Genomic DNA, 14958 nt, shown 5'->3' on the forward strand with positions numbered 1-14958 from the left:
TATTTAAGTCAACAATATAATAGTGTCACATAAACAATTTAATCATCACTTAAAATTTATATTTGTATTTGATAAATATCATGTCAATATAATTATTACATTATTTTAAATGTAATGTTATCAAATTCAATATTACATAAGTAAAAATATGTCAAGATAATACAATTAAATATTATGTCAGCATAAATAACGTGAAAAGTTTAACATTGTTAATGATTGAATTGATATTATCAATTTTAAAAAGTTCATGAATTTATCTTTTACAAATTATTATATAAAAATTAAATTTACCAATTTAATAGAATACAAAGATTGATTACCTAATTTGACCTAAAAATATAAATATTGTTTACCCACAACATTATACTTTTTGCCTCTTCACTTTTAAATTCAAATAATTAGCAACTTAAATTGAAGTATTCAGAATCTGGAATCATTTAACACAACCCTTTGTGCGAGTAATCAATTATCTCCATTTTTATCTCGTGTTTTCTTCTTTTAATTTTAACATTGTTTTTGCAGAACAAAGGACCCCACGAAAATGTGGTCCAAGACTAAGAACATCAGCCGCTGATTTACGGCGATGATCACTCCTCCAAGGCTCCAAAGTGGCCCCAACTACCACACCGAAGTAGGCCCCAATCGCACCTGACAAAATCAGCAGATTCAGCACACCTGGCGTCACTGCAGAATCTCACTACAAGTTAACGTGGTCCCACGAGATAATTCTATCAATAAATTATAATGGTTAAAAAAAAAAGAGAAAACTAGCCACTAGAAAAACCTGTTTAGTAAGAGGAATCAAGGCAAGCAATCGTGTTGGCCTTTTTGCCGTTAGAATCTCATGTTTTGCTTTGTTTTTGGGTTGAAAATTGAAATGAAAATGGAGTTGTGGCGGTGGTGGTGGTGTTGATAACGACCACACTCAATCTCTTGCTTCATTTGAAGAAGCAACCACCCAGGAAGGAAAAAAAGAACAAGATCGTTGCTTTCTTGTTCAATAGAAAATCCCATTTCCTTACTTGTAAGCCTCTCTCTCTCTCTCTCCCCTTTCCTTTCCTTTCCATTGCATTAATACCTTTTTTCCATGTTAATCAACTATATTTGTTTCCACTTCAAAGGGGTCTTATTCATTTATCAAGTTGATGCCTTTTTTGAAACATGGGTCTCTCTCTCTCTCTCTCTCTCTTACTCTTTCCATATAGTCAAGTTCTTTTGCTTTTTGGTTTCCGGGTTTTTGTTCTTCTCTAATTTCCTTTCTGGATTTTCCATGTTCATCTCATTCCTTGTAGCTTTTCCTGTCCTGTTTTTATTCAATCTTATTTTTCCTTTGATTTTGCTTTATTGGGATATTTTCAGCTTTTATAGCATGTGTTTTATATCTTTCTGTTTCCAGTTAAAGGCTCCTTTTCCTTTAATTTTTTTTCCTTGTTTATTTTTTCATTGTTGTGCCTAATACATCTAAAAATCCTTATGTTTGATGCGGTTTAAAGATTATTCTTTTGACTGTTGGTTTGTAGCCAACTTTTATTTTGGCTTCGACCACTTTTATTTACTCTATTTGTTCCTAAGGAGTGCTGCATTTTCTTATTATACATTTTGTTCCCAAGAAAACCAAGGCAGATCTTTATACTTTATGTTGATTTGGGATTCCAGGTTATGAAAATTTTGTATCAAGTAAGCGAAAAATTATTTGATAAAAAGGTCTTGATTAACACATTGGTAGAAATTTTTATTAGTCATCTTTTAAACTGGAAGTTTTTTTCACTTTTCCATTTATATTTTTATCTGCATTTTTAGTCCTATAAGATTCCATTTATATGACTTTTCTGTTCATGAAATGAAAAGGGGTTTGTTTCCATTGCAGATTCAGCTTTTAATTTAAACTGTTCTAGAGGTACTTCCACCATGCCCATTCCTTTTTTTTTTTTTGGTAGTTGTATGGAATTCAATTATATTGCACGTGATTTAGTCTGCATTTTAACTTCTCCCAGTTTCTGCAAATTTTATCTTTTTTTTGGTATCGATTGAAGGATGGGAGATCATTTTGTGTTGCTTGTCGATCGGCTACTAACGGAATCCACTCTTGAAGCTGCTATTGAGAGTAAAAACCAATCACAGCAAGGCATGTCCTCAGCAAGCAAAGATGATATGATTGAGTTTTCATCTCATAGGATGGATGAGAATGTTGGTTCATCTCCAAGTAAATTGGTGGAATGTAGGATATGCCACGATGAGGATGAAGATTTGAACATGGAGATACCCTGTTCTTGCCGTGGCAGCTTGAAGGTCAGTTGCTGATCAAATGGTTCCTTTTCCTTAAAATTTTAATGTCAATACTCAAAATCTATGCGTAGATCAAATGCGCTTTTGTATCATTTTAATTTGCCAAAATGCTGCTAAATTAAGACCTGAATTATTCTAATGCAGTTAAGTTGGAAAAATGTTCGCATGTATTGCTAAATGCTAATGGGTTCTTAAGCATCAGTAGTTTCATAAAACTGTCGCCTGTGTTTTTAGCTTCTCTGAAAATGTTTATTACTTTTCTCAAAACCATTAATTATCATCTTAAAGTTTGTTCATTCGCCAGATCCACATTTTAGCGTCATCTGGTGTCATATGTTCGGCTTTGGAAGTTACTTTGGGAGACTGTAAGACCAACGTCTTATGTCTAGATCAATTAAATCATTAGCCTCTGTATTCCTAAAATCCAATGTCAACTTGCATGTAGGCTGGTATTTTCTCTTTTTTAGTGAAGATGATCAAATGCCTTGAAAACAATATGGGAGCCATTAAAGTAATGGAATTATAAAGTGTTCTTGAGAAGCTCTGTTACAATTTTAGAGGTTGCATGGTTTCCTTTTGGCATAAATATTGGAAATGTGCATCTCAAGAAAAAAGCTCAGGACAAGTTTACGATGCTTTACATGTATGATATATTCCTATATCAACTGGTTATAGTGTAGTAGCATGCAAAGCTCTTAAGCGCAGTCCCAGCATGCGCTGAGAGCATTCTCCTTCTTCCATTGGCTTTTCAAACTTTGCCACTTGTTTTGGGTAGTTGCAAGTGAGATAACTTGTTTTCCTGTGCTACTGTTTCCTTGATTGTTGCAGTATGCCCACCGCAAATGCGTTCAAAGGTGGTGCAATGAGAAGGGTGACACCATCTGTGAGATTTGCCACCAGGTCCAACCATTGTTTTATTTGTCAGTTCGTTAACTGCAAATCTTTTTCCATGAATAATTTGAAAGAAACTGATTGTTACGCTCTCTTTCGGAAAATGCAGCAATTTAGGCCTGGTTATACAGCACCCCCTCCTTTATTTCATTATGGAGGTGTTCCTATGAACTTCAGGTATATCTTGATCTCTCTGTCTAAAGTCTAGCCTGCTTTATATGATATGATTGCTTTCCTTCACTCATTAAAACATTATTATAATAATCTCAGAGGAAATTGGGAAATTTCCAGGAGAGACCTGCCAGCTCCTCGTTTTATAACAATGGTTACTACTGATCGTGATTTTCTGGAATCAGATTTTGATGATTATTCGGCTCCCAGTTCTCGAAGCCTGATTTGTTGCCGTGTCATTGCTATAATTGTACCTCTCTCTCTCTTGGGTGTAGTTTTAATTATAGTTCATCTCTTTTACCTATTCAGAAGGAGAGGGGGGGCTTGAAATTAATTTTAAGAAATATATAACTCATGTATATATGGTACACATTGAAAATTTCTTAAAAATAAGTTCCTCTCGAAACAAGGCGATTATGCAATTAATTAAAAAGAAAAAGAAACTTGCAGAAAAGATGCAGGAAAGATGGTTGATTACCAGATGGCTCGCCTGCTGCAGAGGAGGTAAGGTGGCTGGACGATGGGCCCTGTTGTGCCCTTGCTATGTAGCCAGTCCTTTCATATTGGTGGTGAAAATGTTTGGTTATGATGTCTGAGTTGTAACCATATAGTTTAGCTTTTACTTGACAGTTACACTGATTATTCTGTTGGTAGTAGAGAATTAGATTATCGAACTCTTGTCATGCAAGATTTGCTAATAAATGCTAATGTGCAGTTCATGGTTCTTCTGGTTTTGCGCCACACTCTTCCAATCATAATCAGTGGAGCTGGGGACTACTCTTTGACATTGTTCACTGTGAGGGCACATGAAACTAGTTATTTAGGCAGAGTGTTGCAGCAAATGAGTGTCTTTTTAACTTTCCGCTGTGTGTTGCAGTTACTAATGTTGAGAACTGTTGGGATTCTGTTGCCTATATATATCATGGTTAAGGCATTCACGGCTATCCAACGTCGTCGACACCATCAGGTTGGGAATACATTCACTGCTATCAGCTTCTGCTACTCAAGAATTGCTTGTTAGTTTGTCAGCAGCTAATTGCATATGATGATTTTACTATGTTGAAGGATCCTCGCTTTTCCCTAGCTGCGTCAGATGAAGAAAGTGAATTACCACAACTGCAGCAGCCACACTCACGTTTTATAGGTATGCATTAAACGCAATGCGGCAGCTTCCTCTCATTCTTTAGGAATCTACTGGTAGTGCTAGAGGGAGAAGAAAAAAAATGAAGGGGATATACACAGGTGATGTCATCTTTAACATAGCGGAGCACAAGCGCCAGGATCATAAGATGAAATCAGCAGAGGATTCATGTTTGGTCAGAATGAATGCATATTCTACTACTACTGTGAACAGTTACGAAAACATTCAAATGGGTATATATATAAATTTAGCGTACAAAGATTGCTAGGTTCAAAGACCATCTTCGTTACTTGTGAAGAAAATGAGAAAGTGTCTTGCAACCAACAGCAGATTGGCAACAAAATGCTCCTCATTCTCTCTCTCTCTCTCATTTCTACTAAAGGCTGCAGAAACCTTGTATATTACTCATATACTGTAAATTTATATAATCTCACACCCTAAGCCAGTAAATTGTACTCGCACAAAAGCATCCAAGAAAGAGCAACCTGAAGTAGTTTTTGTTTTCAATTCTACCAAAATGAAGATATATTTTCGACCAACTCATCCATTGCTAACCACAACGAGAGGCAACTTTGAATCAAGCATTGCACCACTGATAATGAAATAGATTTATGTAAAGCATAATATGTTTCCAAGGGGATTTCAGTTTAAGTAAAATTCAATAAATCCCAGGTAAGGGTCAGGTCATCAAAACCAGCACACCCCAAAAAGGTTATCTGTTTTGGTAAATCATAACCACCAGGAAATTGAACACAACAAACTGATATATGATTTGAAGGACGGATATTCACTTGAACAAATGAACTTTGGATAATGTCATTCAACTGTCCACACTCAGATCAACATTATGGCAGAAACCCAAATACTAGACACTGAAACACAATATGACACTCCATGAAACAACTAAAGCAAACTTCAAGGCAGACTCACTGGCAACTCCTCATTAGTAACACAAAACATCTTAAAAATTGCAAAAACACAACCATTGGTGGCAACCACCCGCAAGAAAGAGGTACCATCTCATTCCTCCTCAGATTCTGACTCCGCACTCTGGAGCCAATCAATAAAAGGCTTCGCATTCTTCCATATCTGAGAGTCTTTGTTCTCCCCCTTTAGACCTGCTTGATACCATTGTAGCATGCACTCCTCCTCCAACAGATCAGCATCATACAGTGCTTTCAAAACTAAAGCAACTTCCTTCAACGCACTTAAGCTGACCTTTCCACAAAAGAACTCTACCGCTTTAAGTAGAAGATGCTGTGATCCCTCATCTTGAGCAACAGCAGCAGCAAGGTAGTTTTTCCTCTTAACCACCTCCTTCGCCAAACCTTTCTCAATTCCATCAAAGAGTGCCTCCAACAAAGCATTAATCTTTTCCTGACCAGAACCAGAAAGAGATCCCAAAAGGGATTTCAATTGATTTGCTGAAACACCTTTCTTCAAACTTGCTTTCAACTCCTCAACAAGGGTCTCATGAAGGTTTGAGTTGCCTTTCTCAGCCTTGTGGTTGTCTTTCCGTGGTGAAGACATACCATTTAAATTGTTGCTTGCCTTAGTAGTCACCTTTGCCTTCTTCTCTGATTCATTTGTAGACAACATGACCATATCAGCCGTCACAGCACTCAGTTGCTCTTGGATACGCTGCCGAGCTGCCTCCAGTGATGTATCTGTTTGCCACTGGACATCATCAGCATCCTCCTCCTCATCAACCTCTTCCTTTTCATCCACTTGACTGTGAGATGGTGAAATGTGATCATCATCAGAGCCACCAGCTTTCTTCTTTGTAGAGACAGCTTTAGTGGTACCTTCCTTAGAAGAGGACCCTTTCTTCTTTCCCTCTTTCTTCAATTTTTTCTGCTCCTCATCTGCAGCCTCACCTTCCTTAAGTCGCTCCTTTTCAGCCCTCCTCAATGCCTTCTTGTCTTTTGATCCCTTCTTTTGTTCAGGTGGGTTTTTCAAGATGAAAGTTGTCAACTTATCTCTCATATCGACATCTGAAACAAAACCACATGCAGCACATTTCAATTGGATCATCTGATTCTTAGTTATCAATATCTCAGTCTCAGGGTTTCCACAGCCATAACACTGCACATATTTCTTGATGAAGTTCTCAAGAAGGCCAGCAAGCTTAGCAGTATCATGGGATCCATTAACAAGAGAAGTCCCAGTTTTTTCATCAAATTTAGACTGAGCACCAAGCTCACAACCAAAATACTTGGTTGTGTAAGAGGCCGGCCTTGCCAATGCCTTTGCAATGTCAACCATGTTGACTACATTTGTTTTGATGCCATTTCCTCGGCCCTCAATCTTGGTGATCATTTTGGGCATCTTATACCTGTAGAAGGCATCATCGCTATTTCCAGCACCTATGTTCTGCAAAGCCATCTTGAAAAGCAATTCAAAACAAAATATCTTAATGTCACAGGCAGCAAATGCTAGAACTCAAAGTGTTCGCAGCAGTAAAGTCTTCAAAAATTTTGCAAGGTATGAGAGCAGACTGATCTTCTGCAATCACGAAAGGTTGCAACCAGCTGCAACCATGAAAATCTGGGTGTTCTTGGAATGGTCCAAGATGCATACAGCCAAATTTGTCTGACAAAGGTCTGATCTTTTTTCTAACTGAAGGACAATACTCTCCAAGCAACCCAATTGATCCCAAATAGGGAATGGCCTGTATGGACATAAAAGAAACTTCGAACGTTGACACACTTCAACTTGAAACTCTGCTGACTGCAGCAGCACCTGGAAGCTTCCTCAACAAACAACATCAACATAAGTCCAGACAACATAGGTATAAGCATAATTCATAATAAAAATTCATGTTGAATTTGAAAAGGCATAAGGAAGCTGCTTAATGATATTAGAGACAGGAACATGCTCACTAAAAACTTAAAAATAATTATTATACAAAGAAAACATAATTCATTCCAACACTCAAATAAAAAATGCTAGTTATCAATTGGAACTTCCAAAATTAATGTGTTAACTAATAATATATTAATCATCTATAGAATAGAAGCATAATTTCATATCACTTACACTGCTAAATCTTAGTTACAATAATTTTTATAAGAAAAATTCAAAGTAAAAGTTTATAAAGATTTTACGTGCAATTGAATCATTGGCTAAAAATATGATTACATTTTATGACAAAAAAAAAGAATACTTTTGAATTTTTTTCTTTGAAAATTTTCATTACTGCTTACCAATATACGATGTCACTAAGTTGGTTTTACATCTAAATCAGTTTTTAAATTTTCAAATGAACTAGCTATTTATTCAATTTCAATTTCTTTTTCCGATTCCAACCTTTTTTACTGACTTTCCTTATAAAATTATTTAAACAATATAACCATCTCCGTTCTTTAATATTTAAGAACATGAGAAATAAATCAACCAAAAAAACAAATAGATCTCAAAGAAAAAGACGACAAAGATTCAACCAGAAGTCAGTTTTTATTGAACTCAATTCATCCATTCTTTCCTACAATAAATCCCGATTAAAAAGATCAAAGGTATCAAACCAATAAACAGATTAAAATATAGAGAAAAACAAACGAAAAAGATCGTCGAAAAAAATCAAAAGCTTTCAGATTCTTTACCTGAAATCGAAGGATAAATAAAAATAGAAATTTCTCTTTTCTTTTTCCCTTTAAAGTAAGAGAAATAAATAAGCGAGGGTAGGGTTTTGGGGGAACTTGGTTTTCCTTTGGATGCTTGGTTTTGAGCTTGAGGTTGTTTATATAGGGGTTGGAGATGAGGCCAGGAATTTTGCTTGCGTAAAGCAGGGACCACATTAGGTTCCATGCTTTTGCATAGTGTTTCGACGTGGATCTCCTTTTGATTTGTCGACTTTAAATTTAAAATCAAATAAAAGCAAAGAAAATCGCCAACGCTGAAAATGAAATAAATACCTTTATTTCCCAAAAAGCCCTTCCCATTTTCTTTTGTTTCTTTTACAGGGGATAATAATAAAATTAAATTACTAATATATGTGTAAACCAAATAAGCAAAAAATGAAGAATCACACGAAATTAAGGATATCCATTTTTTTTTTCTCAATTAGGTTCATGCTCTAAAAAAAAAGTTAATTAGGTTCATGACTCTATGCATTTTGGGGTTTAAATGCTAGTAGATGAGAGGTGATTGGATGTTTTAGTAACAATAATTAAAAATTGCAGAAACAAGTGCATTCACCCTTTTTAATTGATGGCATGCGGTTTTAATTAATTTTATAATATTTTATTTTCCATGCGTATATCAATGCAATGGGGATTCATAAATCTTATTTGTTTAAATTTTATAAATATTTTTTGATATAAAAAAATAAAACATTTAAACTTATCTTATTAAAAAGAAAATACATACACTATTATTAAAATCAAATATTGCACGTACCAAAATATTTTCTTTCTTTCTTTCTTTCTTTCTTTGTTACCCAAGAATTACTGATATAAGATCGAAGTTGTGATATCTTGACTTAGGATCTTGAATAAGGAGAGCAAGATGGGCGCCTATTCTATTAAAGTTCACCCCCCACCTACCCCAATTGAGGCAAAAGCCTGTTACGTTAGGTTGGGCTTCTTTTCTAAAGAGAAATTTGGGTTGGCCGTGGATATGTTTCGCTTCAATTTATTAACAAAAGTACAATTCATGTCCCACAAAATTAGTTTATTTTTTTTTATTTTTCTTCTAAAATCTATCCCTTTTTCAAAAATTAAAAATTCATTCAATCAAAAATAAATTAAGATTGGATACTGATTTGGTATTCATATATTCCTTTATTGCGTTCTTTTACTGTATTTTAATTTCTTTGCATTTCCATTTTCTATCAAAATATGTATGTATATAACTATGCGTTTTTTATTTTAAATACCGTATGACTATTAATTTATTGCTTCTTCAATGAATACAATCTCTGATATATGCATGTATACCTGTTTGTAATGTTAAATACCGTATGATTAATTCTTTTACATGAAACCAACTCTATTTTTTCCTTAATGTAATATTCCCTGCTCTTGCCTTGTAATTTTAAGTTAGTGCCTTTATAAAAATTAAGGCTTTGCCAATTTTTTACGTGGTTTTCAACTTTTCTTCGTTGGCGTAATTATGGACACTTCCAATTTCTTGTTTTCTTTCAACTTTCATGTTTTGTTAGCTAGCATAACTAGATGTCCACGTAGTGGATACTATTAACCTTTAATGATTTTTTACTTTAATAGAAAATTTGGATTAATTTATTTTTTAACATTTAAAATTTAATATTGATTGTTTAATCGAATTTTCAATTTTTTAAATCAATTTTCTTTAGTCGAAGAAAAAGAAGATCCGAATCAGATACCTTCAAGATCTCCTTCTTGTAGGGTCTTTCTTTATTTTCGTATGGGTCCAGGTTTATTTAAAAATAAATAATCCCTAGATATATTTCAATATCTATACTATATATACTAAGTTTGATTGAAATTTATATCAACAATCAATAGTGTTGGGAAATTGCGGAATTGTCTCTAAAGAATTGCTCAAGATCTAACTTAATCAATAGAAGAAAGAAAGAAAGAAAGAAATCAAGCACACCCACAAGAACACAAGAATTTACGTGGTTCGGTCTTTTGATGACCTATGTCCACGGGCACAGCAACAGAGAAAAATCCACTAAGAGAAAAATCAAGAGATTACAAGAACAGTCTCAAACTCATAACCCTTATCCCACGTACACCTAAATCACTCTCTCTAATTTTAGGTGATCATTATTCTTTAACCCATAGGGTCCTTTTATAGTGCCAAATACAATAACCTTATCCTAATATAATTAGGAATCTTATCCTAATAGAATTAGAAATTGTTATTCTAATCTAACTAGATTTAAAGACTATTTATAAGGTATACTAATTTAATTAGAATTAAACAATCCTAATTAAATCACAATTCAAGACTATCCTAACAAATCTCCACCTTAGGCTTGAATTCACCAAGCTCCACCTTACGAACCAATCTCTGTCGACACCGCCACTGCCCCAATGGGCCTCAAGCACTACGAACACCGATCAAGTCCAAGCAATGCTTGAACTTTATCCCAGAAACTGACTTAGTTAGCATATCTGCCGGATTTTCATCTGTAGCTATTTTCTTTACTACAATCTCACCTTTAGAAATAATCTCTCGAACGAAGTTACACTTGACTTGGATGTGTTTGGTTCTCTCATGAAACATCTGATTTTTAGTCAAATGTATAGCACTTTGACTATCACAAAACACAACTGTTTGTGTTTGTTCAAAACCAAGATCACTAACCAAGCCTTTAAGCCACAAAGCCTCCTTCACTGCCTCGGTCACAGCCATATATTCAGCTTCAGTTGTAGACAAAGCAAAGGTTGATTGAAGAACTGCTTTCCAACTGATTGCAGATCCTGAGAGAGTGAACACATACCCCGTTTGAGATCTTCTACTATCTAGATCACCAGCAAAATCTGATTTGGAGAAGCCAACCACATTACGACTAATGTTTGCACCTCCTTCACACACTAAGCCAACTTCAATAGTAACTTTAGGTGTTTTCACAAGCTCCCATGTTTGATCCCAGTGTAGAGACTCAATCTTCTTAGAAGACTCGACATATATAATTTTCTCATGATAAAAGTAAGGCTCTTCAATCTCTACTTCCACAAATAAAACATAAGAATCAAAATCACCATCAATACAAGTAATGCTTCGTTGAGATACCAATTCTTGTACCTCTTGCAATTCTTTCTGGATTTCACTATCATCTCGCACTGTCACAAGAGCATTGATTTCAAGCTCCACCTGCTTGCCAACTTCTTGGTCTGATGTGTTTGCAATTCTAGACTTTATCCCACAAAGTAATGCAGACTTGTCAAAGGTAACATCCCGACTCACCATAAACTTGGGGAACTTACAATCAGTACACCACAACCAATAACCCTTCACCCCATATGCATAGCCTAGGAATATGCACTCTGTCGCCCTCAACTCAAGTTTACCATCACTCACATGAACATGAACAGGACAACCAAATACTCTCAATATAAAATAATCAGCAGGCTTACCAGACCAAACTTCCTTGGGAGTCTTAAATTCAATTGCAGTTGATGGAGACCGATTTACCAAGTAACAAGCCTTGTTGATAGCTTCTGTCCAAAATACTTTGGTTAGGCCAACATTTGAGAACACGTATTTTGCTCTCTCCAAAAGTGTTTTCTTCATCAATTCTACAATATCGTTTTGATATGGTGTTTTGTCGACAGTGCGATGTCTAACGATTTTCTCATTCTTGTAGAATAGACCAAACTCACCTTTGCAAAATTTCAAACCTTTGTTTGTTCGAAAGCTCTCGATCCTTTTCTTAGTCTGCTTCTCGATCAATACCTTCCAATGCAAAAAGGTGGTTAACACTTCACTCATAGCCTTTAGAAGATACGTCCACACCTTTCTTGAAAAATCATCAATAAAGATCCACATGTATAATGATCCACCTTTTGATACCACCGGAGAAGGATCCCACAAATCTAAATAGATGTAGTTTACTGTACCCCTGGTTTGATGAGTTTTAGTGCTAAATTTCACTCTATGTTGCTCACAGAAATCTAGCTTTCCACTCTTTTGACCACACAGCAAACTATGCTTACTTAGTTTTCTAATCCCTCTCTCGCTCATATGACCAAATCTCATATTCCATAAACGTGTTACATCATCTTCAGGATCATTAGATGAGACCACAGAAACAGTTTCAATGACCGTGTTTCCCACTAGACAATAAAGGTCACCGGATAACTTGCCCTTCATGATAGTTAAGGCTCCTTTAGATACATTCAAGACACCATCTTGGCCACTATATTTGTAGCCCTTCTTATCTAACAAACTCAAGGATATTAAATTCTTTTTCATGTCAGGGACATGTTTTACCTCAAGTGTTCTTACCATACCATCAAACATCTTGATTCTAATTGTGCCAATTCCAACAACTGAGAGAGAGAAATCATCTCCTAATTGTACAGTGCCCATATTAACAGATTGATAAGTTGTAAACCAATCACGCCTAGGACATATATGAAAGCAACAAGCCGAATCCAAGATCCATGTATCCATCAGGTTACAATTAGTAATTGCAAGAACATTATCAGTTTCCTCAAAAGTATCAAAGTCATCTCCAACCACGTTTGCAGTATTCTCAGACTTATTAAACTTTTCATCATCCTTGAATTTGATACAGTCTTGACGAAAATGCCCTTTCTGACCATAATTCCAGCAAGTTTTCCCTTTTGCTCTAGATTTACCTTTTCTGTCTAAGCCTTTCTCTTTACCTCTACCTCTATTTACAACCAAACCTTCTGCTTGATTTTCATTCCGAATACCACCAACTTTCTTCTTTAATTCCTTGGAATTTAAAGATGCCCTTACATCCTCGAAAGTGAGAGTGTCTCGGCCGTAAAGCATAGTATCCACGAAATTTTCATACGATGGAGGCAAAGAACATAAAAGAATTAGGGCTAGGTCCTCATCCTCAATTTTAACATCGATATTCTTTAAATCAAGAATAACTCTATTAAATTCATCAATGTGGGTATTAACGGACGTACCTTCACTCATCTTGAGAGTATACAATCGTTGCTTCATATAAAGCCGATTCGTCAGGGACTTGGTCATATAAATACTTTCGAGTTTAAACCACACTGCAGCAGCAGATTCTTCATCCGTGACTTCTCTTAGCACCTCATCAGACAAAGCAAGGAGAATAGCACTATGTGCTTTTTCCATAAGGTCATCTTTCTCACCATCAGATAAATTCGAGGGAAGATGCTCTTTTCCCTTCAGTGCCTTCAACAGTCCTTGTTGCACTAGCAATGCGCGCATCTTAACACGCCACAGGCTGAAATCGTTTCTTCCATTAAACTTTTCAATCTCATACTTGGTCGACGAAGTTGCCATAGCGAGATTCAGATTGATCCAAGACCTTGAAGCTCTGATACCAGTTTGTTGGGAAATTGCGAAATTATCTCTAAAGAATTGCCCAAGATCTAACCCAATCAATAGAATAAAGAAAGAAAGAAATCAAGCACACCCACAAGAACACAAGAATTTACGTGGTTCGGTCTTTTGATGACCTACGTCCACGGGCACAACAACAGAGAAAAATTCACTAAGAGAAAAATCAGGAGATTACAAGAAACAGTCTCAAACTCATAACCCTTATCCCACGTACACCTAAATCACTCTCTCTAAATCTAGGTGATGATTATTCTTTAACCCATAGGGTCCTTTTATAGTGCCAAATCCAATAACCTTATCCTAATATAATTAGGAATCTTATCCTAATATAATTAGGAATTGTTATTCTAGTTTAACTAGATTTAAAGACTATTTTATAAGGTATACTAATTTAATTAGAATTAAACAATCCTAATTAAATCACAATTCAACACTATCCTAACAAATAGAGGTAGTGGCTTTCTAACTTTTGTCGACGTTTCATTTTATTCGGGATATTTTGTTAAAAAATATTTAAAAAAATGGTACTTTTGGAATATGGTCGGAAGGAAGAGACTAAAAAAAGGAGGTAGAGAGAAAAAGAGGGATAAAAAAATTAGAGATGTCAATGGATACCTTATTAGGGTACCCGTTGGTATCCGACTTGGTTATACTGATTTAGGATACCCAATAAACGGATTGGAAACGGGTTCGGGTAGTGATTTTACTACCCGAATCGAATTCAGATTGAGTTCGAGTATCGCACTTTGGATACCCGTTTATAATAGTTGAATAAAATTGCTGCATCATAACTCTAACCCAATCCATGCAAGAAAGCACTCACTGTCTCCACTATCTGGACAAGCAATTTCCTTTGTTGTATATTGACAAAATAATATATTTAAAATATAGTTAGTTAAATAACTAATGTAATTATATGAATAAATATAAATAAAAAATTATTAGATTACTAACTATGTTTAAATAATATGAATATCATATCATATTATAAAAGAATATAATTATATTTTTATTTTTATTAATTTAATTAGTAGTTAATTTTATGAAATACGTAAAGAAATATTATTATATATGTATACGAGTTCGAGTAATTGGATACCCATAACAAAAATTTAATAATTTTTTAATCTAATCTGGTTTTTAAACGAGTTAGGGTAATTACAAGATAGTGAAAATGTAATAGGGTTAGGGTTAGGGTAATAACTTTTAAAATTATTCGGATAATTAATAGGGTTAGGGTAGTTGATTTTTTATAGGGTTAGGGTTCGGTATCTCAAAATTATAAGGTACCCGACCCATTGACATCCTTACAAAAAATGAGAAGAAGTTGCTTTTATTGTTTAGTTTTTATTACGTATTTAATTCAGAATATAATAGAATAATTATTTGATGAAAAAAAAAATAAAGCAGGAATGGTTGGTTTATGGAATGAAACAAGGTGATAATTGCTATTATGTAGATCT

At 34.9% G+C, this 14958-nt stretch overlaps 2 protein-coding genes across 6 annotated transcripts; one reads left to right on the plus strand and one right to left on the minus strand.

Moving 5' to 3' along the window:
* On the plus strand, positions 784-4764 carry LOC18601950 (E3 ubiquitin-protein ligase MARCH2). Of its 4 annotated transcripts, none has more exons than XM_018119802.1 (9): positions 784-1024; positions 1868-1897; positions 2034-2289; positions 3115-3186; positions 3287-3354; positions 3448-3598; positions 4064-4144; positions 4226-4315; positions 4414-4764. In XM_018119802.1, exons 3-9 carry the CDS (start codon positions 2035-2037, stop codon positions 4501-4503), a joined length of 807 nt encoding a protein of 268 aa, XP_017975291.1. In that variant the 5' UTR covers positions 784-1024; positions 1868-1897; position 2034; the 3' UTR covers positions 4504-4764. The 4 variants fall into 4 exon arrangements, with proteins under 4 accessions (XP_017975291.1, XP_017975293.1, XP_017975292.1 ...); XM_018119803.1 differs by lacking the exon at positions 784-1024 and adding an exon at positions 1061-1165; XM_018119804.1 differs by lacking the exon at positions 1868-1897.
* On the minus strand, positions 5236-8210 carry LOC18601951 (eukaryotic translation initiation factor 5). Of its 2 annotated transcripts, none has more exons than XM_007033059.2 (2): positions 8092-8210; positions 5236-7231 (listed from the first exon to the last, which is right to left on the minus strand). In XM_007033059.2, exon 2 carries the CDS (start codon positions 6872-6874, stop codon positions 5510-5512), a length of 1365 nt encoding a protein of 454 aa, XP_007033121.2. In that variant the 5' UTR covers positions 6875-7231; positions 8092-8210; the 3' UTR covers positions 5236-5509. The 2 variants fall into 2 exon arrangements, with proteins under 2 accessions (XP_007033121.2, XP_007033120.2); XM_007033058.2 differs by having other exon boundaries at positions 5236-7238.

Source organism: Theobroma cacao, chromosome 4, assembly GCF_000208745.1.
Source record: "Theobroma cacao cultivar B97-61/B2 chromosome 4, Criollo_cocoa_genome_V2, whole genome shotgun sequence".
In the NCBI taxonomy this organism is placed as follows: domain Eukaryota; kingdom Viridiplantae; phylum Streptophyta; class Magnoliopsida; order Malvales; family Malvaceae; genus Theobroma; species Theobroma cacao.

Coding starts and splice junctions, on each gene's coding strand:
- LOC18601950 (XM_018119802.1), top strand. CDS start 2,035: ATGGGAGATCATTTTGTGTTGCTTGTCGATCGGCTACTAACGGAATCC. Junction 3,355..3,447: donor GGTGTTCCTATGAACTTCAG/GTATATCTTGAT, acceptor TAATAATCTCAG/AGGAAATTGGGAAATTTCCA. Junction 3,599..4,063: donor GCCGTGTCATTGCTATAATT/GTACCTCTCTCT, acceptor GCTAATGTGCAG/TTCATGGTTCTTCTGGTTTT.
- LOC18601951 (XM_007033059.2), bottom strand. CDS start 6,874: ATGGCTTTGCAGAACATAGGTGCTGGAAATAGCGATGATGCCTTCTAC.